The 24,958-nt window shown below is 39.5% G+C and overlaps 1 protein-coding gene across 1 annotated transcript in view; it reads left to right on the top strand.

The window, feature by feature from the left end:
• The window catches only part of ttc34 (tetratricopeptide repeat domain 34), a 75,767-nt gene that overhangs the window by 38,263 nt on the left and 12,546 nt on the right, over nt 1-24,958 (top strand). Inside the window, exons 5-7 of the mRNA XM_072244853.1 lie at nt 9,016-9,182; nt 12,097-12,367; nt 17,491-17,705. Of these exons, the coding sequence (XP_072100954.1) occupies nt 9,016-9,182; nt 12,097-12,367; nt 17,491-17,705 (653 nt within the window). The remainder of the gene's footprint in view (nt 1-9,015; nt 9,183-12,096; nt 12,368-17,490; nt 17,706-24,958) is intronic.

Here is a 24,958-nt window from a genome sequence, read left to right as displayed (position 1 = left end):
ACTTTATAGGCTAGTACCCAAGATGGAGCCGACTAAATTTCGACCCTCTGCAGTTTCTTTCGGTCCTGTGCAGCCACTCCCATACCAGACAATGATGCAGCCTGTCAGAGTGCATCTATAGAAGTTTTTGAGTGTTTTTGTTGACATACTAAATCTGTTCAAACTCCTAATGAAGTATAGTCGCTGTCTTGCCTTCTTTATAGTTGCATTGATGTGTTGGGACCAGGTTAGGTCTTCAGAGATCTTGACACCCAGGAACTTGAAACTACTCATTCTCTCAACTTCTGATCCTACTATGAGGATTAGTATGTGTTCCTTCTCCTTGCCCTTCCCAAAGTCCACGATCAGCTCTTTTGTCTTATTGACATTAAGTGCAAGGTTGTTGCTGTGACACCACTCTACTAGTTGGTATATCTCACTCCTGTGCACCCTCTCATCTCCATCTGAGATTCTACCCAACAATGGTTGTATCATAAGCAAATCTATAAGATGGTATTTGAGCTATGCCTAGCCATACAGTCATGGGTATGGAGAGGAGAGCAGTGGGCCAAACACACACACCTGAGGTGCACCAGTGTTGATCATCAGCGAGAAGAAATATCACTAATCCTCACAGATTATGGTCTTCCGGTTAGGAAATCGAGGATCCAATTGTAGAGGAAGATATAGAGGCCCAGATTCTGTAATTTATCAATCAGGATAACACCAATGAATTCAAAGCTACTGACCCTCTCACCTCTCATCTCTTGATTAGGACAAGGCTCATGGACCTCCAGATTTATCCTCCTTGAAGTCAAGAATCAGCTCTTTAGTCTTGCTGACATTGAGTGAAATGTTGTTGTGGCACCACTCTGCCAGATTTTCAATCTTAAGCACAAAATAATCTGCAGATGCTGTGATCAAAGCAACACTTTCAGTACGCTGGATGAACTCAGCAGGTCGGGCAACATCAGTTAGAAATGATGAGTGGACGTTTCGGGCCAGAACCCTTCGTCAGGACTGAAGAATGAAAGATGGTGAAGGATTTGAAGAATGCTTGTAGCTTCAGTTGAAAGACCAGTAATTTGAAAGACAAAGGGGTGGGGGAGGGGAAGCATTGATGTCATAGCCCTGAAAACAATGGGTAGTAGAAGAAGGAGGCAGAACCATGAGGGAGCTGGGGGAGGGGGTAGAGTGAAATAGGGATAGAGGAAGGGAGGGGGAGGGAATTACCTGAAGTTGGAGAATTCTATGTTCACACCAAGGGGCTGGAGACTACCTAGATGCTATATGAGGTGTTGCTCCTCCAACCTGAGTAGCCTCATCATGGCAGTAGAGGAGACCATGTATGGACATATCTGAATGGGAAGCAGAGTTGAAGTGGGTGGCTACTGGGAGATCCTGTCTGTTGTGGTGGACGGAGTGGAGGTGCTTGACGAAGCAGTCCCCCAATCTGTGTCGGGTTTCACCGATGTAGAGGAGGCGGCACTGGGAGCACCGGATACAATAGATGACCCCAACAGACTCACAAGTGAAGTGTTGTCTCACCTGGAAGGACTGTTTGGGGCCCTGAATGGTTGCAAGGGATGAGGAGTAGGGACAAGTGTAGCACTTACGCTTACAAGGATAAGTGCCGGTTGGGAGATCAGTGGGGATGGACATGCAGATAAGGGAGTCACAGAGGGATTTTCAATCTCCCTCCTACAGTGCCTATATAAAGTATTCAACCCCTTGTAAGTTTGTTTTAGAACACTGAATCTCAGTGGATTTAATTTGGCTTTTTTTACACTGATCAATAGAAAAAGACTCTTTTGTGTCAAAGTGAAAATTGATCACTACAAAGTGATCTAAATTAATTACAAATATAAAACACAAAATAATTGATTGCATAAATATTCACCCCCTTTAGTGTGATACACCAAATCATCACAGGTTCAGCCAATTGGTTTTAGAAGTCACATAATTAGTTAAATGGAGATCTGTTTTTGGAGACCTGAGTGCAGTCAAAGTGTTTCAATTGATTGTAGTAAAAATACACCTGCATTCCTGTAAGGTCCAACTGTTGGTGAGTCAGTATCCTGGCAAAAACTAAACCAGGAAGACAAAAGAACACTCCAAACAACTCTGTGAAAAGGTTATTGAAAAGCACAAGTCACGAGATGGATACAAGAAAAATTTCAAGTCACTGAATACCCCTTGGAGTACAGTTAAGTCAGTCATAAGCAGTGGAAAGAATATGGCAGAGCTATAAATTTGCCTAGAGCAGGCAGTCCTCAAAAACTGAGTGACTGTGCAATAAGGGCACTAGTGAGGGAGGCCACCAAAAGACCTATGATGAATCTGGAGGAATTACAAGCTTCAGTGGCTGAGATGGGAGAGATGGCGCATTCAACAGTCTCTGCTTTATGGGGGAGTGGGAAAGAAAAAGCACTGTTGGGGGAAAAAAAATCTCATGAGTTCTTGGCTAGAATTTACCAGAAGACATGTGGGGAACTCTGATCAATTGGAAGAAAATTCAATGGTCTGATGAAACCAAAATTGAGATATTTGGCTATCAGGCTAAACGCTATGTTTGGCACAAGCCAAACACCGCACATTATCAAAAACACACCATCCCTATGGTGAAGTATGGTAGCAGCTGCATCATGCTATAGGGATGCTTCACTGCAGCAGGCCCTGGAGGGCTTGTGAAGGTAGAGGGTAAAATGAATGCAGCAAAATGCCGGGAAATCCTGAAAGAAAACTTGACACAGTCTGCAAGAGAACTGTGACTTGGGAGAAGATTTGTTTTCCAGCAAGACAGTGACCCTAAGCATAAAGCCAGAGTTACACAGGAATGGCTTAAAAGCAACAAATTTAATATCCTGGTGTGGCCAATCCAGTTGAGAATTTGTGGCTGGACTTGAAAAGGGCTGTTCATTCATGATCTCCATGCAGTCGGACAGAGCTTGAGCAGTTTGTAAAGAAGAATGGGGGAAAAATTGCAGTGTGCAGATGTGCAAAGCTGGTAGAGACCTATCCACACAGACTAAAGGCTGTAATTGCTGCCAAAGGTGCATCTACTAAATACTGACTTGAAGGCGGTGAATATTTATGCAATTATTTTGTGTTTAATAACTGTAATAAATTTAGACTAACTTGTAGAAATTTGTTTTCATTTTGACTTGAGCCTTTTCTGTTGATCAATGTCAAAAAAGCCAAATTAAAACCATTGTGATTCAGTGTTGTAAAACAATAAAACATAGAAACTGTTCTCAGGGTTCCATGACTGGCCATTATTCGACATGCCAAAGGTTTGGCCTGAGAATCTCGATCATGTTCGGAAGCCTAAGATCTCGGGGCTCTGGAGACAGGCGGAATGAGGGTCGGTGTCATGGCAGGAGACTCGTGTGTCATCGAGGCCGGAAAATCTTTAGCTGTGTGCCCTAAGACCCAAGGTCTTTGCGATCTTCGCACACAGAGCTTGAAAAAAGCAACGAAATGGACTTTTAACATCCTAAATCAGTGGGTTGTTGTTATGTCTCCCGCTCGCTGTGAAAATGTGGGACACCTCACTCTCCCTTGCCAGGGAGAGAGAGAACCTGTGGTTTGTCGAATGTTAGATGAAATACGAAGCCTTTGGGGTAACTTTGGTCTGTGCCTTTGCTATTGCTTAGCACACGCTTGGGCTCGGTGACGGTATCGATGCGGTTTTTTTTTGCTGGTGGGGGAAGGGGCATCGTTGCTTGCTGCCGCTTACGCACCGGAGGGGGGAGCTGGGGGGAACTTTGGGGTTCTCACATTTACTGTCTTTTATTCTTTGGGGCACACATGTTTTCGTGGATGTTTGCGAAGCAAAAGCATTTCAGGATGTGTATTGTATACATCTCTCTGATATTAAATTCGACCTTTAAAACTTACAGGGGGGGAGTGAATACTTTTTATAGGCACTGTATATACTGATTTGTCACCACCTGTGATTCAGCCAACGATAGTGGTGTCATCAGCAAACTTAAATTTGAGTTCTGAGCTGCACTTAGCCTCAGTCACAAGTATGAAGCGACTACAGCAGAGGCATAGCACTTGTGCTGTTGGAGGTTGTAAAGGAGATATTGTTGCCAATCCAAACTGACTGGGGTCTGCAAATGAGGAAATTGAGGATCCAGTTGCACGAGGAGGTAGTGAGGCTAAGGTCTTCAAGCTTATTGATTAGTTTTGAGGGGATGAAGGTATTGAATGCTAACCTTGTTATGCTGTTTGATCAATCATTTATGTTGTAAAATGAGGTGTCCCATGGGGGCTGGGACACTTCCCATATTGGATAACAATTTGATATTGAATTTTAGCTGGAAATAGATCTAGTAAATTGAGTTTTAATCTATTCTAATCAGTATGAAGAAGAGAGTAGGGAACCAGAAGTCTGAGAACAGTTGGTGAGGGTGGACTAAAGGAGGTAGGAATGCATTAGAGGCTGGACATAAGAGTGTTAAAGGGCTTGGGGATAAGTTTGAGAGGTTTGGATTGGGGAAGGTTGAGTCAGGCTGTGGAGAGTTTTGAACATGAGAATAATTACATAAAGATTAAGGCATTGACAGATGGGGAGTGTTTCTGGTCACTGAACACAGGGATCATGGGTGAATATGTCAGGACATGGAGAGCAAAATTTGGATGAGTTCACATTTATGGAAGGTGAGGGACTAGCCTGGGAAGTGTGAGAATAATTGGGTCACTATCCTTATTGTTTCAATCAGAGCAATAAATCACAGATTTTTTTTTGTGACTGGGTCACAGTCTAATTGCTAGCTGTACATAGCATTTGAATTGAAAGCATTTAATCAAAACAAAACGGAAGCCAATATTATGGAAATGGAATTGTTCTCCTATCTGCCAATGCCAGTGATTATGGCTTTGTTTAAATTTGAGTAATTTTTAACAGCTGGCTAATGAGAGAAATGTGTTTGGTTTTCTGAAATGCATCTCAGCTGTCCTGTATGTGTTTAAACACTAATAAATTAGGCACATTTGATTATGGAAATACAAGATTCTAAATTTTGTATAGCTGTAGGCTTGAACATAATGTTAGTTTAAGTATATGATTATTTATATTATATTTATGATAGATTCTGAGTGGCTAAAATGAAGATTTATATGTTGCCATTCAGGAATATGCTAAATGTATTTGGTCATAAAAGCGTGGTCATGAGGCATTCTGGGTATCCTATCTCATAGTGGTTGTTTTTTGATAATTAACAATAGAAGTTGCATTTAGAATGCTACATCACCTTAAAAGCTTTACCAGGTAACATGGGTTCAAAATTTACTGCTAATTAGTTATCCAATATAACATTAGAAGTGAAAACCTTAGTGTCTTGTTTTATACTGTACCTCTCTTTTGAACTTTTGAATTAACTCCATATACTTTTATGAACAGCAATAAATAGGGAAAAAAATTGAGAGAAAACAAAATGGAACTGAAGATTCAATTACTACATCCTGTTTACAGATTGAATTGAATTGACTTTACTACATCCTTCACATGAGTAAAAATCTTTACGTTACATCTCCTCTAAATGTGCAATGTGCAATTTATAGTAATTTGTAATAAATACTATATACAACAGGACAAACAGTTGTATCAGCGTGAATAAATCAGTCTGATGGCCTGGTAGAAGAACCTGTCCTGTAGTCTGTTGGTCCTGGCTTTTATGTTGCGGTACCATTTCCCAGATGGTAGCAGCTGGAACAGTTTGTGGTTGGGGTGACTCGGGTCCCCACTGATCCTTCGGGCCTTTTTTACGCACCTGTCTCTGTAACATCCTGGATAGTGGGAAGATCACATCTACAGATATGCTGGGCTGTCCACATCCCTCTATGCAGAGTCCTGCGATTGAGAGAAGTACAGTTCCCATATCAAGCAGTGATGCAGCCAGTCAGGGGATGCTCTCAATTGTGCCCATGTAGAAAGTCCTTAGGATTTGGGGACTCGTACTAAACTTCTTCAACTGTCTGAGGCTAAAGAGGCGCTGTTGTGTTTTTCTTGCCGCACAGCTGGTATGTCCAGATCACATGCGATCCTCGGTGATGTGTATGCCAAGGAATTTAAAGCTGTTCACCCTCTCAACCCCAGATCCATTGGTCAATAGGGGTTAGCCTGCCTCCATTCCTCCTGTAGTCCACAACCAGCTCACTTTTTCTTGCGGCATTAAGGGAGAGTTTGTTTTCTTAACACCACTGTGTCAGGGTGATGACCTCTTCTCTGCCAGCTGCCTCGTTATTATTTGAGATGAGACCAATCAATGTAGTATTGTCAACAAATTTAATTAGCAAATTGGAGCTGTGGGTGGCGACCATCATGGGTATACAGAGAGTAAAGGAGGGGGCTTAGGACACAGCCTTGAGGGGCACCTGTGTTGAGGGTCAGAGAGACGAAGGTGAGGGAACCCACTCTTACCACCTGCTGGCGATCTGACAGGAAGTCCAGAATCCAGCTGCACAAGGCAGGGTGAAGGCTGAGGTCTCTGAGCTTCTTGTCAAGCCTGGAGAGAATTATGGTGTTGAATGCTGAACTGTATTCCAAGAACAGCATTCTCACATAAGCATCCTTCTTCTCTGGATGTGTAATGACGCTGTGGCTATTGTGTCAACTGTCGATCGGTTGTGTCAGTAGGCGAATTGTAAGGGGTCCAGTGTGGGTGGCAGCATGCTGCAGATGTAGTTCTTGACCAGCCTCTCAAAGCATTTGCTTATTATTGAGGTGAGTGTGACAGGATGCCAGTTGTTCAGACATGTTACCTTGGTCTTTTTAGGTACAGGGTCAATGGTGGGTATTTTGAAGCAGGAGGCCACCCTGCACCGGTTGAGGGAGAGATTAAAAATGTCTGTAAACACACCTGCCAGTTGTGCCGCACAGATCTTGAGTACCCGCCCTGGGGTGCTGTACGGTCCCATAGCCTTGCGACTGTCCACTTGTTGGAAATGCCTGCGTACTTCAGCATCAGAGATGACCAAGTTGCAGGTCGTTTCGGCAGCTCTCGTTGGGGGCTCATTGTCGGCAATATCGAACCAAGCGTTAAAATGATTTAGCTCATCGGGGAGAGAAGCAGTGTTGTTGGAAGCACCACTGCACTTAGTTTTGAAGTCTGCAATGGTGTGCAGACCTTGCCATAAACTGCGTGTGTTGTTGGTGGAAAGTTGTGTCTGGATTGTCCTTGTATTGTCATTTCACTGTCTTGATGACTTTGTGTAGATCATAGCTGCATTTCTTGAGTTCCTGTTGGTTACCAGCAGTGCAAGCTCTTTCTTACATGGTAAGTGCTTACATGGTTTGGATAGACCCTGACCTATTTTGGGGGGACAAATCCTCAATGCACTTCCGGATTAAGCTCATGACCCCATCGATGAGCTTGGAGACATCCTCATCATGAAAGAGATTCCAGTTGATGTCATCAAAGCAGCCCTATAGCATGGAGACTGATTGGTCGGACCAACAGTGGATGGTTTTACCTTTGGCTGAGTCTTGTTTCAGCTTCTGCCTGGACATCAGCAGAACTTTGCAAACGGCGGATGGAGGAGCGCTTTGTAAGCATTGCAGAAGGGAGAGTAGCAATGGTCGAGTATGCTTTCTCCCTATGTGCTCACCTGGATGTGTTAACAAAATGTTGGCGAGACTCTATCAATGCTCTCTTAAAGTCTCTGGCAGCCTCTGGGTGTACAGTCTCCAGAGTGCTGATGGTCTCGTACAGTTCCTTAAGAGCCAGGTCAGTATGAGCCTTTGGCAGAAAATGCATAGCTGTGATAATAACAGCCATGAACTCCTTGGGCAGCCAGAAAGATCTACACAGCAGAACAAGATACTCCAGATCTGGGGAACAAAAGGATTTGAGGTCGTGCACATTCCAGGGGTCATTATTGACCATGAAGCATACCTCACCTCCTTTATTCTTCCCAGAGAGGTTCTTAGACCTGTCCACCTGGAACAGGGAGAACCCAGAGGGCTCGATGGCATGATCCGGTATCTCCTCTGTCAGCCAGGTCTCCACGAAGCACAAACCGTTACATTCTTTTGTTTCCTGTAGTTAGGAGATTCTGGCTCTCAGTTTGTACAACTCATTGTCCAGGGACTGAATATTAGCCAGGAGTATGCTGGGGAGTGGTGGCTGATTAGCACGCTGTCTCAACCTCACCAGGACGCTGGCCCTTCTCCCTTGCCTCTGGCGCCGCTTCTGAGGTAGTGGCAGTGTAATAATAGAGCCTTCCATGGATTGCATAAGCAGGGCTTCCCAGTGTAGAAAAGATGGCACATTGCGGGTAAATGCCATCTTCCCGATTTTAGAAGAGTCAGTCTATCATAGCTGATGTGACTATCAGCTTCTTGAACAGGAAGTGCAAAGACAGTTCCAGAAATTAGCAGTACACTGTAAAGTTGGTACAGAGCTCACAACATGGCTGCTATACACGGCGCCATCTTGGATAAAACCTCTAAATTATTGCCATTGCAAAAGGAATGTTTGAAAGGTCCTTTGGCCTGCACTCTCTGAAATCTATAGAAAATGCAATGTATTCATTATTTATATTATAAATAAATAATGATTACATTATTTGTAATATATATTGTAATCAAATCATTATATCTTATACATTGTAATCAAGTCATTTCATACATACCCATAAGTGAAATAGACACAAGGTGCAAAAAAAATGAATGGGCTTTGGTGATTTCCCTTCCAAGATTTAGCGATCATTTTGGTAGATGTTTAAAAATTGCAAGGTGGTGCAGAAAGAATATTCTTCTGGCAACTTACTGCACTTTTAAAAATCACATTTTTCTATTTCTTTAAATATCCATGTTCCCACAATTGCACTGTAAAAGCAACATACTCTATCTACAGGTTGCTTGGCACCAAAATCTTTTTGATGATATCTTCTAAGCTGAACCACGACAGCAACAAATTTTGGCCTTGATTGTAATGTCTGTATTCTAACATTTTTTATAAAAAGTACTGTTCTTTAAAATTTGGTCTTGTGAAGCTCTGAATTATTCTAAATTTATTATTCTAGGGGGTGTTGATGAAGCCTCATTACTCACTAGAGCTCGGTGTTATGCACATCTTAATCAGAAGAAAACAGCAATATTTGACTTTGCTACCATTTTAAAGGCAAACCCAGCTCATGTGCGTGCACGATGTGGACGTGCTTTCATATATGTAGTCCTGAATAAGCAAAAGGTAAGCTGCATTTTTTATTGGCTGTAATTATTGAATATAATCCTGATCAATTACAACAGCTTTTGTTTCCTGAGATCTATACAGCAAATACAATACTTTTCTTGACATGTGGATATAGCATTTTATATCTGATGGGAAGGATTACTTTTGTACCATATTTTTGAGAGTATTCTTTGGGGCAAATTAATTAATTAGTGCTTGTTCTGACTAACCCACTACCCTGTACTGTCTTGTTTGCACTTTCATTTGCTATTTAATATATCTAAATCGTGTCTACTATATTACATACTCCAGCAAAAATAATTTTAATTATGTAATCTGTTATCATAACTGAACATTTTCAGAATCTACAAGCATTCAGTTTGAGCCATTGCTATTATAATCACAACATTTTTTGACCGAAGAGGAAGATAACTGTATGCTATCCTTTGTCTAGTTACTCTCTTGCTCCTAATATATTCATAAAACAGTTTGGGATTCATAAATGACTATTCATAAAATACTTTGAGATTCTCCTAATTCTTAGCTGCCAATTATACGTCTTGTCATTTTTAGCTTCTTTAATTCCTTGTTTAGGTTCTTCCTGCTTCCTTTGTACAATTTTAGCATTCTAAACCTTAGATGTGCTTTGTTTTTCTTTCTGACTAAGCTTGTAATATCTCTTGGTATCCAAGGTTCCTGAATTTTCGCATATCAAATGTGGATTTACACCCCCTCCCCCCCACCAACAGCTGCTTCCAATCTATTTTTGCCAGTTCCAGTTTAATACTTTTACTATTAGCCTTACCCCAATTTAACAATCCTATTTATAAACTTAATGAAAGCTTTTGGAATTAGATTTAAGTTTAGTTGAAATCAGTTCCCAAAATGCTCCCCTACTCTTATTTGGCCGGGTTCATTCCAATGTGCAAGGTCTAGTGCAATGCAGTGCCTCTTCTGGAATATTTAAATATATTTTCAAGAAACTCTCGTGGCTGCACCAAAAAATTCTGCCCCTTCTAAGCTCCTTGCACTGGGGGAGTGTTATGGAAAATTGTAATGCAAACTATTTTAGAAATGCAAAATTTGTAATGCGGGGTCTTCTGTTGAGAGAAGATAGAAATGTTTTTATTGTTTTTGTTTCTGTTTCATATGGTTCCAGATGCTGCTTTATTTGTAATGTTACCTTGACAACTTTGGTTAGCACCCTGTCACAGCCATTCTCTCGATCATCCTCCACCCTCTGCAATTTAAAGCACCCATATCTTCTCATTTTCCATTTTTGATAAAGAGTGCTTGAGCCAAAATAAATCATGTTTCCCTCTCCGCTGGTGCTGCTTGACCTGATTGCTGCTTGCATTCCCTGGTTTTGTTGTATAACACAAAAAAAGCACTGTGTTTATTAAAACAAATCGCTGCTTTAACACAATTTTTAGGGAGAGTAAAAATTTCAGTCTTTATTCTCTAAGACTGTTTGAAATTGATACAGCATGCACTCTATAATTCAGTATTATTGTTTGATCTTCAAATGTCAGTATATTGGCTTCATTTTCTTTTACTATAAAGAAGAGGTCATTCAGACCATTTAATCTGTGCTTGCTTTTGCAGCAATTCCATCAATTCATTCCTCAGTTATTCCCTATTATCTACTCTCATACATAACATTAATGGCCCCTTTCCTCTGATTTTTTTTTTTCCTTATTGCTTTCCTTTACTTGCCAATTTGCAGTAGCCAATTTAACTAACAACCTGCAAGTCTTTGATAAACAGTATGGGATGCAGTCACGGGGAATATGCATGCACACACACAAAATATTGAAACTGTGTCACTGGAGCTCTGACAGTTCTACTACATACAATGTCACTGTGACACCTGTTGTAGTTTGGACATGATTACTCTGAATTCATTTCTCCTTTATTCATTAATTATTCCTTGATAATTTAAACCTTTTGTGAGGTGAAAATAGCTGATTTGCTATGAAAAATGTTTTGAAACCCAGAATATAATATAGATAGAATAAGAAGAACATATCCCTGTTAAAGATGTTGATTGAACGCCGAGGCACTGTAGTAGAGTGACATTTTGGCAGTTGCTTTAAATCTTTGTTTGAGTTCTTTCACTTGTCAAAAATAACTGAGGAGGACATAATTTAGTTTTGAACATTTTTTAAATGAATGCTTAATTGCTCTCACTTTCTTCCTACATTGTGGCAGTACATTCTCAATGTACTATAATAGCTAATAATGAATTAGTACACCAGGTACTGACACAAGGCTTGGTCATTGCTTTTTATTTTACAGGATAAGTTATGTGGATGAAAGACAGTGTATGTTTTACATCTGCTGTTTTTAAAAAGTCCCCATAATGTTTTTAAAACTACTCAATATACGAGTCTCTGAGGTAGATGAATTTCTGTCCTATTCATCAATCTGCATTGTGCATGCTGACTTTACTTTGTTCCTAATTTAACGATGCCTGTTTTCATTCTTGTTTTTCAAATAGGTTCATGGTCGTGTTCCATCCTCTCCTACAACAACTTCCTCCCCTTCACCCCTCTAAGCTGTTACCACTTTTCCATTCACGGCCTTTTGCACAATATCAGTTTTAGTTATCTCTTTTAGTGGCCATAGTTTCAACTATTTAGGCCCTATGTTCTGTAATTCCTTCTGCAAACTTCACATTGATTCCTGGCCTCCTTTAGTATCATCAAGCCAATCTCTAACAAAGCTTTAGATCCCAATATCTCTGTATGGTTTAATATCAAATTTTCTTCGAACGTGAGGAAAATTTGCTTCTATAAATCTAATGTACTAATGTTAGTTGCAACAACATTTAACACTGATATATAAATTATGTGAACTGTTATAATTTTAATTTCCTAAGCTTTTGAATATAGTAGATCCACCACCTGTCCGCTTTTCTTTAAACTAATAGGAAGCCGTAGAAGACATTGCAGCAGCCCTACAGACAAGTCAAGAGTTGGCATTGCAAGAAATTTCATCTCTGAAGCATGAAGCTCAAAATCTGATTTGTAGCTGGCTGTATGATCATTGTGTTAATGCCTTAACTGGAATAGTAGATGCCAAAGAAAAGATCTTCACTGAAGAACATGTTAATCTTCCTACAATTGGTCAATCACTGCTGTTGATCAATGGGAAAAATTCAACCTGGCACATCATGTACATTGACATATTGATTGCAAAAGGTAATAAGTTCTTTTCTCTGTTTTTGGCACTGATAATAGGGATTGTTTATTCTTTTCCATAGATGCTGCCTGACCTGCTGAGTTCCTCCAACATGTTAGGCCTTAAGACATAGGAGCAAAATTAGGCCATTTGGCCCATTGTGTTTGTTCTGCCATTCAACCATGGCTGATCCTTTTTTCTCTTCCTCAACCCCATTTCCCGGCTTTCTCCCTGTAACCTCCAATAAAAAACCTAGCAATCTCTGCCTTAAACATACCCAATGACCTAGCCTCCACAACTGCACGTGGCAACAATTTCCACAAATTCATCACCCTCTGGCTAAAGAAATTTCTTTGCATCTCTATTTTGAATCTCTATCCTAAGGCTGTGCCCTCTTGTCCTAGACTTTCCCATCATGGGAAACATCCTTTCCACATCTAGTCTGTCTAGTCCTTTCAACATTCGAAAGGTTTCAATGAGACCCCGCCCCCCCCCCCCCCAATCCTTCTAAATTCTAGCGAATACAGACCCAGAGCTATCAAATGTTCCTCGTATGATAACCCTTTTATTCCTGGAAACATCCTTGTGAACCTCCTCTGGACCCTCTCCAATGCTAGCACATCTCTTCTAAGATGTAAAGCCCAAAACTGTACACAAAAGGTGAGGCCTCACTAGTGCCTTATAAAGCCTCAGCCAATGCTCTAACCATCTTAGTAACTTTCCCGTAATACCACGGGCTCTTAACTTGGTAAGCAGCCTCATGTGTGGCACTTTGTCAAAGGCCTTCTGAAAGTCCAAATACAGTGGCATGTAAAGGTTTGGGCACCCTGGTCAAAACTTCTGTTACCGTGAATAGTTAAGTGAGTAGAAGATGAACTGATCTCCAGAAGTCATAAAGTTAAAGATGAAACATTCTTTTCAACATTTTAAGCAAGATTAGTGTATTATTTTTGTTTTGTACAATTTTAGAGTGGAAAAAAAAGGAAAGGAGCACCATGCAAAACTTTGGGCACCCCAAGAGATTTGAGCTCTCAGATAACTTTTACCAAGGTGTCAGACCAAGGTGTCAGACCTTAATTAGCTTGTCAGGGTTATGGTTTGTTCATAGTCATCGTTAGGAAAGGCTAGGTGATGCAAATTTCAAAGCTTTATAAACACCCTGACTCCTCAAACCTTGTCCCAACAATCAGCAGCCATGGGCTCTTCTAAACAGCTGCCTAGCACTCTGAAAATTAAAATAAATGATGCCCACAAAGCAGCAGAAGGCTATAAGAAGATAGCAAAGCATTTTCAGGTAGCTGTTTTCTCAGTTAGTAATGTAATTAAGAAATGACAGTTAACAGGAATGGTGGAGGTCAAGTTGAGGTCTGGAAGACCAAGAAAACTTTCCGAGAGAACTGCTCGTAGGATTGCTAGAAAGGCAAATCAAAACCCCTGTTTGACTGCAAAAGACCTTCAGGAAGATTTAGCAGATTCTGGAGTGGTGGTGCACTGTTCTACTGTGCAGCAACACCTGCACAAATATGACCTTCATGGAAGGGTCATCAGAAGAAAACCTTCCCTGCGTCCTCACCACAAAATTCAGCGTCAGAAGTTTGCAAAGGAACATCTAAACAAGCCTGATGCATTTTGGAAACAAGTCCTGTGGATTGATGAAGTTAAAATAGAACTTTTTGGCCGCAATGAGCAAAGGTATGTTTGGAGAAAAAAGGGTGCAGAATTTGATGAAAAGAACACATCTCTGACTGTTAAGCACGGGGGTGGATCGATCATGCTTTGGGCTTGTGTTGCAGCCAGTGGCATGGGGAACATTTCACTGGGAGAGGGAAGAATGAATTCAATTAAATACCAACAAATTCTGGAAGCAAACATCACATTGTATGCAAAAAAAAAAAGCTGAAGATGAAAAGAGGATGGCTTCTACGACAGGATACTGATCCTAAACACACCTCAAAATCCACAATGGACTATCTAAAGAGGCGCAAGCTGAAGGTTTTCCCATGGCCCTCACAGTCCCTCGATCTAAACATCATTGAGAATCTGTGGATAGACTTCAAAGGAGCAGTGCGTGCAAGACAGCCCAAGAATCTCTCAGAACTAGAATCCTTTTGCAAGGAAGAATGGGTGAAAATCCCCCAAACAAGAATTGAAAGACTCAAGCTGTGATACTTGCCAAAGGGGGTTTACTAAGTACTGACCATGCAGGAGGGTGCCCAAACTTTTGCTTCGGGCCCTTTTCCTTTTTTGTTATTTTGAAACTGTAAAAGATGGAAATAACAAACTAATCTTGCTTAAAATATTAAAGAAATGTTTCATCTTTAACTTTATGCCTTTTGGAAATCAGGTCATCTTTTAACACGAGGAAATCTGCAGATGCTGGAATTTCAAGCAACACACGTAAAAGTTGCTGGTGGACGCATCTTTTACTCGCTTAGCTATTCACAGTAACAGAAATTTTGACCAGGGGTGCCCGAACTTTTGCATGCCACTGTATGCAACATCCACTGCATCCCCTTTATCCTACTTGTAATCTCCTGAAATAATTCCAACAGGTTAGTCAGGCAGGATTTTCCCTTGAGGAAATCCTGCTCATTTTGTCTTACCTTGCCCTTTGTCACCAAGTACTCCATCACCTTGTCCTTAACAATTGACTCTGTATGTTAAACATATAACCATGTAACAATTACAGCACGGAAACAGGCCACCTCAGCCCTTCTAGTCCATGCTAAACTCTTACTCTCACTTAATCCCACCGACCTGCACTCAGCCCATAACCCTCCATTCCTTTCCTGTCCATATAGCTGTCCAATTTAACTTTAAACGACAACATCGAACCTGCCTCAACCACTTCTGCTGGAAGCTTGTTCCACACAGCTACCACTCTCTGAGTAAAGAAGTTCCCTCTCAAGTTACTCCTAAACTTTTGCCCTTTAACTCTCAACTCATGTCCTCTTGTTTGAATCTCCTCCACTCTCAATGGAAAAAAACTATCCACGTAAACTCTATCTATCCCCCTCATAGTTTTAAATACCTCTATCAAGCACCCCCCACCCAACCTTCTACGTTCCAAAGAATAAAGACCCAACTTGTTCAACCTTTCTCTGTAACTTAGGTGTTGAAACCCAGGTATCATTCTAGGAAATCTCCGCTGTACTCTCTCTATTTTGTTAACATCTTTCCTATAATTCGGTGACCAAAACTGTACACAATACTCCAAATTTGGCCTCACCAATGCCTTGTACAATTTCAACATTACATCCCAACTCCTATACTCAGTGCTCTGATTTATAAAGGCCAACATACCAAAAGCTTTCTTCACCACCCTATCCACATGAGATTCCACCTTCAGGGAACTATGCACCATTATTCCTAGATCCCTCTGTTCTACTGCACTCTTCAATGCCCTACCATTTACCATGTATGTCCTATTTTGACTAGTCCTACCAAAATGTAGCACCTCACATTTATCAGCATTCAACTCCATCTGCCATCTTTTAGCCCACTCTTCTAACTGGCCTAAATCTCTCTGCAAGCTTTGAAAACCTACTTCATTATCCACAACTCCACCTATCTTAGTATCATCTGTATACTTACTTATCCAATTTACCACCCCATCATCCAGATCATTAATGTATTTGGCAAATAACATTGGACCCACTACAGATCCCTGAGGCACACCACTAGTCACCGGCCTCCAATCTGACACAGTTATCGACCACTACTCTCTGGCGTCGCCCATCCAGCCACTGCTGAATCCATTTTACTATTTCAATATTAATACCTAACGATTGAACCTTCCTAACCAACCTTCCGTGTGGGACCTTGTCAGAGGCCTAACTGAAGTCCATATAGACAGCATCCACCGCTTTACCCTCAACATTCCTGGTAACGTCTTCAAAAAATTCAATAAGATTTGTCAAACATAACCTTCCCCGCACAAACCCATGTTGACTGTTTCTAATCAGACCCTGTCTGTCCAGATAATTATATATACCATCTCTAAGAATACTTTCCAGCAATTTACCCACCACTGACGTCAAACTCACAGGCCGATAATTGCTAGGTTTACTCTTAGACCCCTTTTTAAACAATGGAACAACATAAGCGATACGCCAATCCTCTGGCACCATCCCCGTTTCTAATGACGTTTGAAATATGTCTGTCAGAGCCCCTGCTACTTCCACACTAACTTCCCTCAAAGTCCGAAGGAATATCCTGTCAGGACCCAGAGACTGATCCACTTTTATATTCCTTAAAAGCTCCAGTACTTCCTCCTCTTTAATCATCATAGTTTCCATAACTTCCCTACCTGTTTCCCTTGTCTTACACAATTCAATATCCTTCTCCTTAGTGAATACCAAAGAAAAGAAATTGTTCAAAATCTCCCCCCATCTCTTTTGGCTCCACACATAGCTGTCCACTCTGATTCTCTAAGGGACCAATTTTATCCCTCACTATCCTTTTGCTATTAATATAACCATAGAAACCCTTGTGATTTATTTTCACCTTACTTGCCAAAGCAAACTCGTATCTTTTAGCTTTTCTAATTTCTTTCTTAAGATTCTTTTTACATTCTTTATATTCCTCGAGCACCTCCCCTCCTCCATTATTAAGGACCTCCAGCACCCAGGGCATGCCTGTTGAGTTCTTCCAGCATTTTGTTGGTTAGATAATCTTCTTTGCTATTTATGACTACACCAATTTTCATATTGTCTGCAAATTTACTAATCATGAGAGAAGAACTTTGGACTTCCATGAACTTTGCTCATTCTTAAGAAACCCTTGCTCAAGAATCCAATTTTTATTCCATAAAATTATCACAAAATAACTTAAACTGTATGAGTAACAGTATTTTCAGGTCAGTCTAAATTAGGCCTCCAAGTAGTGGAGTAGGGTTTGAGAATAAAGTGCAAGTGATCAAAAAATTAAAGCAAGCTAATACAGTGGTATACAAATTGCAGCTAATTGATCACAAAAGCTTAATTAGAACTTCCAGTATTTGTGTAGGTTTTTTTAAAAGCTATTTTATCAGATTTAAAACTTTCAAGATAATCTTTGATTAGATTGGTGATTTTAAATGTACTGGCGTGATATAAATTATTATCACTGATGCTGGAACCACAGGAATATTTCCTTCCTGCAGAAATGTATGAAGATGCCTCAAAACATCTGCAGGAGAATTTTGGGCAACCTCCTAGTGACATTGCTGCCATGTCCAGGTATGCGCTCATTCAGATGAAGATGAAGAATGCACACCATGCTGTTGAAAATTTGAGCATCCTTGCTGAAAAGCGTAACAAAGATTTGGAATTTTTGATAAAATTTCTGGATAATAAACAACTTCAGACTGTGGTTCAGGTAATGTTTTTACTTCAGCAAAAACAAATGTTTTTTCTTGAAGAGTTGCAATATCTATATACAAAACAACATAAGCAAAGTTTAGCAGCTATTAAACTAATATCATTTTGTTTGGACTTAACATTATTAATAAATCATCATTGTTCAAATTGTCAGTGAGAAATTTGGAATGCAGTTCCCAATTGATCAATTGTTACTTAAATTGATTAACTCTACTCGGCTAGTTGAGAATCATTTCACTGGAAAGGTCTTTTGCCCTCCTTTTTCCAACATGATGGACTGCACAGTATGAGGTTCGCATTTTGATTGGATTTCTAACTTTGAATAATATCTAGTTTTAAATTTTAAGTTTTAAATTTCATGGTTCATGTCCATCCATGCGCATTCTAGTAATAATTAGGCAGCAAAATATTTTGGTATTTTTGTTACAGAATTTTTCATTCTATCTTTTTAGCCTGTCCTGGGTTCTGATTCAGCATATTCCAATTAATTTAGGTTACGGGTAGTCTCTATCTATTTAATTATACAGAATGATGTATTAGAACTGATGGACTGAAATGCTTAGCCTTGCTGTGGTTTCAAGATTATAAAAAATTTAGATTAGATTAGATTATGAGGACACACAGTCCTCTTTTATTGTCATTTAGTAATGCATGCATTAAGAAAATATACAGTTCCTCCAGAATGATAACACAGAAAACAAGACAAACCAAGGCTGAAAAACTGACAAAAAACACATAATTATAATATATAGTTACAACAGTGCAAAGCAATATCGTAATTTGATAAAGAACAGACCATGGGCACGGTTAAAAAAAAGTCTCAAGGTCTCTCGAAAGTCCTATCATCTCACACAGACGGTAGAAGGAAGAAAAACTCTCCCTGCCATGAGCTTCCAGCGCCACAAACTTGCCGATGCAGCACCCTGGAAGCACCCGACCACAGCCGACTCTTGAGTCCGTCCAAAAACTTCGAGCCTCCGACCCCAAGCACCATGTCTGCTGAGCGCTTTGACCCCGGCCCCAGCAACAGGCAAAGCTGAGGATTTGGGGCCTTCCTCTCCAAAGATTCTCGATCACACAGTAGCAGCGGCAGCGAAGCGGGCATTTCAGAAGTTTCTCCAGATGTTCCTCCGTGCTTCTCACGTCTGTCTCCATCAAATCATGATTGTGCACGGTACCTACTTACAAATACAATATCATTTCGGAGCGGCCGCGTGCGTTGCGTTGCACTGCCATCTTCTCCTCCCCTCCTCCATTATTAAGGACCTCCAGCACCCAGGGCATGCCCTTTTCTCACTGTTACCATCAGGTAGGAGATACAGAAGCCTGAAGGCACACACTCAGCGATTCAGGAACAGCTTCTTCCCCTCTGCCATCCGATTCCTAAATGGACATTGAAGCTTTGGACACTACCTCACTTTTTTTTATATACAGTATTTCTGTTTTTGCACATTTTTTAAAAAATCTATTCAATATATGTAATTGATTTACTTGTTATTTATTATTGTTTTATCTTACTTATTATTGTTATTATTATCATTTTTTTTCTTCCTCTGCTAGATTATGTATTGCACTGAACTGCTGTTGCTAAGTTAACAAATTTCACGTCACATGCTGGTGATAATAAACCTGATTCTGATTCTGATAATCTGTATATTAAGAGGTACTGAAGGCTGGTATTTTAGCAAAAGCAATTGAAGTCATGCCCTTCATGCCCTGATCAATTAAGACCCTATCAATCTCTGTATTAAATATACTTGAAGATTTGGCCTCCTCAGCTGCATGTGGTAAAGAATTCCACAGATTCACTATTCTGACTAAAGAAATTCCTCCTCTTCTCTGTTCTATGTGGATGTCCCTCTATTCTGAGGCTGTGTCCTCTGGTCTTGGATTCTCACCGTGAGAAACATCCTCTCCACTTCCACCCAAGGCCTTTCACAATTTGATAAGTTTCAATGAGGTCACCCCTCAGAGCTATCAAACACTCTTCATATGACATGCCATGCAATCCTGGAATCATTTTGTGAACCTCTCCAGTTTCAGCACATCCTTTCTAAGATAAGGGACCCCAAACCTGCTCATAATACTCCATGAGGCCTCACCAGTGCTTTATAAAGTCTCAACACTACATCCTTTCTTTCATACTCTAGACCTCTTGAAATGAATGCTACCATTGCATTTGCCTTGCTCACCACAGACTCAACCTGCAAATTAACCTTTAGGGAATCCTGCACAAGGACTCCCAAGTCCCTTTGCGCCTCAGTTTTCTGTATTTTCTCTCCATTTTGAAAATAGTCAGCCCTTTCATTTCTTGTACTTAAGTGCATGACCCTGCCCTTCCCAACACAGTATTCCATCTGCCATTTCTTTGCCCGTTCTCCTAATCTGTCCAAGTCCTTCTGCAGCCTCTCTACTTCCTCAAATTACCGGCCTCTCCACTTATCTTCATATCATCTGTAAACTGCAACAAAGCCATCAATTCCATCATCCAAATCATTGATATATAATGACTGTTTTAGTTGCCTACTGTTTGTTTTTAAAAGCTTCCCACTCCTCTACCTTCCCACTATTTTTGCCCCATTATATGCCCTCTCTTCAGCTTTTATGTTGATTTTGACTCCTCTTGAAAGCTACGGTTGTAATACCAAGTAAATCAATTTCTCATGCCAAAAATGAAAACACATTGTATATTAAAGAGAAGTAGGGGAAAGAAGCGGGGTTGGTACTTTCAGAGGAGGCTTGGGGGAAAATATGCAGCTTCCAGTGGTCTTCAACTAACTCTTTGATTTGAAGAGAACATTGTTGGAAAAATATTATAAGATACTTCAAGACCTCATACCAGGAAAAATACAAAGACACAAACGCGGCATGTTGGAGAAGGTGTGGCTCCAAGGAGGGAAATCATTTCCATATTTTTTGGGATTGCCCTAAATTAAGTTTATATTGGGAAGGTATTCACAGAACATTAGTTAAGGTATTTAAGACTCAGATACCTCTGAACTTTGAGACTCTCTACTTGGGGCATGTATTGTTTTTGGAACAGAAGAAAGATATAAAGCTGCTGCAGGCCCATTTAGTGGCAAGTAAGAAATCAATCACCAGAAAGTGGTTAAATCCAACATCACCTACATTAGGGGATTGGCATGAAATCATTTTGGAAATATTTAAAATGGAAAAGATGACCTACTCTCTGAGAATTCAAAAGGAAACATTTTATCAAATTTGGAATAAATGGATTGAATTTATAACCCCAGAGCGAGCAGACTTTAGATGACTCTCCTAATGGTTTATACCGTTTGTCTCACCAACATAGTAATAGTGTTAAACATAAGCACTCTTGGCTCGAACGTTTACTGTTTTTTTTTTGAAAAATGTTGAAATAGCACAAGTAAAGAAAAGAACTGGGGAAATTTTGGACCAGAAAGAAATGGACCAGAAGAGATAGATGGAAATTAGTATTCAACCACTATTGTTAATATTTTTATAATAACTATTATCATTATTTAGTTTAATCGAGTGGAATTACAATTGCACATAAACATCTATTTGAGTGCCTAATTATTTTTCTATATTATCTCAATGTGCACTTGTGAATGTACAAATTAATATAGATTTACTCACATAAAAATGGAAAAGGTTATATATGTAAAGAAAAGTTTGTGTATTACTTGTGAATACCTTATCGAAATAAAAATAATTTTTTTTTAAAGAGAGGAAGGAAAGCCGCGGTTGTGTCCTCTTTCCTACAGAATACTTCTTCCTCTTTGGGAGATATATATATCCTTTGCCTTCCGAATTGCTTCCAGAAATTCCAGCCATTGTTGCCCTGTCATCGTCCTGCCATTGTTCTTTTTCAAGCAACCACTTCGGCGAGTCCTGCTGAAGGGTCTCAGCCCAAAACGTCAACTGTATTCTTTTTCCATCGATGTTGCCTGGCCTGCTGAGTTCCTCCAGCATTTTTTGTGTATTGCCTGGATTTTCAACATCTGCAGATTTTCTCTAGTTCGTGTCCTTTCCAATCAATTCTGGCCAACATCTCTCTCATGCCTCTGTAATTTCCTTTATCACTGTAATACTGATACAACCTTAAATTTGAGATTCCTCGGATGAAGTTATTCATTTTTGAAGATAGATTTTTGCACATTGGCCATACACTTAATAGGAAAATAAGAGATCTATTATTATTTTGAAATGTGAGTTTGAGAAAAATTGACAAGTTGGGTGCTGAGAATGTTTTTTTTCTAACCAGGATAGTTGTAGAATAAAGGGATTAGCCATATGTTGTAAGTCTAAGATGAGAAGTTAGTTCTTCTGTTGAAGGGTTGTAAGGGACTAATTGACTGGCTCGTGCTCTGCTTTTTTTGTTTTTTTTTTTGAGGGGCTAAGCTTAAGGCTTTTGAAACTAAACAAACTGCTTGAGCTAATTACCAGTAACCAATTAAATAGTCTCCATGGGCAAGACTGATGGCATTGAATGATAATCTTTGAAGAATATTGATAATTTGACATATTAAATCAAGCAGAGCAATGTTCTACTTTCTGCACATTACAGAACAAGGAAAATGGAGACGGGCAAAAGACGTTTTTTTTACATTTAATCATGTCAGTCAAATGACTTGTTTTCCATTGTGCCACTAGGGTAACCATATCCTTTTGCTTTTAGAATTTTTTTCCTACACTAAATGGGAATCCTACAAGCCATTCCAAAATTAAGATTATATAATGGAAATATTGCCATATTGCCAATCATATATATCTCTGAGCTCTTTCTGAAAACATTTTCTTCTTTTTCACGAAATCCAGTCTTCGAATTAGATTGACTAAGTAACAGCTTCAAGTAATGTTTAATCCAGTAACTAACAGAAAACTCTTCCAGACTATATTGTCAAGAAACTCATCTTGCATGTTGTTTTATCATGACATTGAGCACAAATACAAAAAAAAACATGAGGCCAGCTTTATAAAGTCTGAAGCTGGTGCTTTAACCTTAAAATGAATTGCTTTTATTTTTGCACTCATTGCAATGCTTTCTGTTAACAACTTGTAATGAACAGAAATAATGAAAAGTGCATTATCTAGCATAGTAGCTCGGTGCCTTAATGGAAATGCTGGCATAGATTTGTTTTCCATAGTTGGTAACTCTTTAAGAGCTATATTCTATTATTAGATTGCATCAATTGTTTTTGCTTTTCCACCTCTGAAGCTGTGTTAAAATATATTCAAGGCTTCCTTTCCCTTTACAGCTGGGGTGGTAGCTTAAAAGTAGTTGTCTCAGTGATGGTATTGATTACTTTGCACTTCGTTGAAGGAATGTTAGTCATTAGGTAAAAATGAACAGGGTGTTTATCAAAGGGAGCTGCTGGGCCCTCAATGTGTTGAAAGTCAAGAATGTTATGTTTGAGCCAGTTGTGTATATAGTAAATTAAATTTGTTTTTCTTTTTTTTTGTCATTAAATGTTTCTCAAGTTGGTGGGAAGGGTAGATGGAAAGAAAGTAGGGAAAATTTATTTAATTCCTTGTCCTTAATACTTGAACAGTAGATGGCAGATGTCAGAGGTGCCTGGTGTGCTGTTCTCTCCACTACTATTTATCAATTGACACTTGTTAATCTGGAGTTAAGCCATTACCTAAAACAACTAGATATTTATCTTAGCAATAAAATAAAACTAGAACACTCTTCAGCCATAATTGCATAAATATGATTTCTGTTTCTTATATAATGTAAGATGTTTATCTGGAGAACTATTCCATATCTTAAGGGAATGGTAATCTTGTAGATGTTAAACATTGCTGAGATTGAAGGAAGATTGGATTTTTAAGGCAACTCAAGTTTATTTCAATGTTTTGTATCAATAAGGAACAGAAATATTACCCTTAAAGTATTTCTAATGGCTTAAAATACTGATGTGAAACAGTTTAATAAAGATTAACACATGAGAGCTAACTTTTGACACCACAGGAACATCTGCCACTGATTTTGGTATCTGTGTTTTTGTGCTTTCCCCATGGACCATTGATCATGAAATATGTAGTAAACTCACAAGTTCTTGTTCTCAGTAGGAAGCTTAGCTAGCTTGAGAATAGACTTGAGAATTGTGACTCCAATATTGAAACCTTACTGCAGACTTGTCAACAGCTCAGTTGTTGCAAGTCATCTATGTGCAATATTGGCTCAGTTTTTCCCTCTCCATAAACATAATCCAAACTACTGAGCTTGTCCTACAGCCATGCATTTCACAATGTTTAAGTCTCTTTGGTAGTATTCAAAATCTTTAACCGTTTCATAGAACAGTAGATTCCAGTTAATTGGGACAATTGCATTTTGGCCCAATTGACAGATTGCCCCAGTTGGCCAGAGTTTCATGGAAATAGTTAAAAGGTATAAAAAAGGCAAGCTACCACTTAATTGTGTATTAAATAAAACAAAAATAAATTAGAACACAATCAATGCTACCACAGTACTGTAAAACTATGTTTTAGTTCTTAATAGTTATTTACGGAGGAATTCATCTACAGTTTCCTATTAAGCGGTCTAGTGTCCCAAATGAACAAAGGGAATCCTGGCTATTTTCTCGATTAGATTTTGTTTTTTAAAAGTTGCCCCAGATAAGTGGCTGTCCCCATTAACCATTAGCCAATTAACCAGAATCCACTGTATTTGCTAATTTTCTCCCTTCCTAACTCCCACCATTAATCCCGTGGCTGGATTTCCGTACAGCAACCTTGCCCTTACTCCGTCAGGGATATTTCCTTTGTCCTATGCATTTCACCTGCCATATTTGCTACAACTTAAAACCAGCCTGTTTTATCAGTTTCCCAATTCTAACAAAGGATCTTTACCCTAAAACATTAACTGCATTTCTTTTTCTACAACAGCATTTTCTATTTTTATTTCTAATTTTTAATCTCTACAGTTTTTATTTTCCAAATTGTCAGCTCAATTTTTTCACTGCAAATATGCAGTTATATAGAATTGTTACTGCAGAACTCCAGTTCAGTTGTAATATTTGGGGTATAACCATGAATTATAATTATGTTTATAAACAGTCTTATTTCACAGAGAACAGGAATTCTGCAGATGCTGGAAATTCAAGCAACACACATCAAAGTTGCTGGTGAACGCAGCAGGCCAAGCAGCATCTGTAGGAAGAGGTGCAGTCGACGTTTCAGGCCGAGACCCTTCGTCAGGACTAACTGAAGGAAGAGTGAGTAAGGGATTTGAAAGTTGGAGGGGAAGGGGGAGATCTAAAA

The sequence above is a fragment of the Mobula birostris genome, chromosome 27, assembly GCF_030028105.1.
Source record: "Mobula birostris isolate sMobBir1 chromosome 27, sMobBir1.hap1, whole genome shotgun sequence".
Classification (NCBI taxonomy): domain Eukaryota; kingdom Metazoa; phylum Chordata; class Chondrichthyes; order Myliobatiformes; family Myliobatidae; genus Mobula; species Mobula birostris.
Note: the sequence above shows the minus strand (reverse complement) of the source record. Positions and strands in the feature narration are given on the sequence as shown.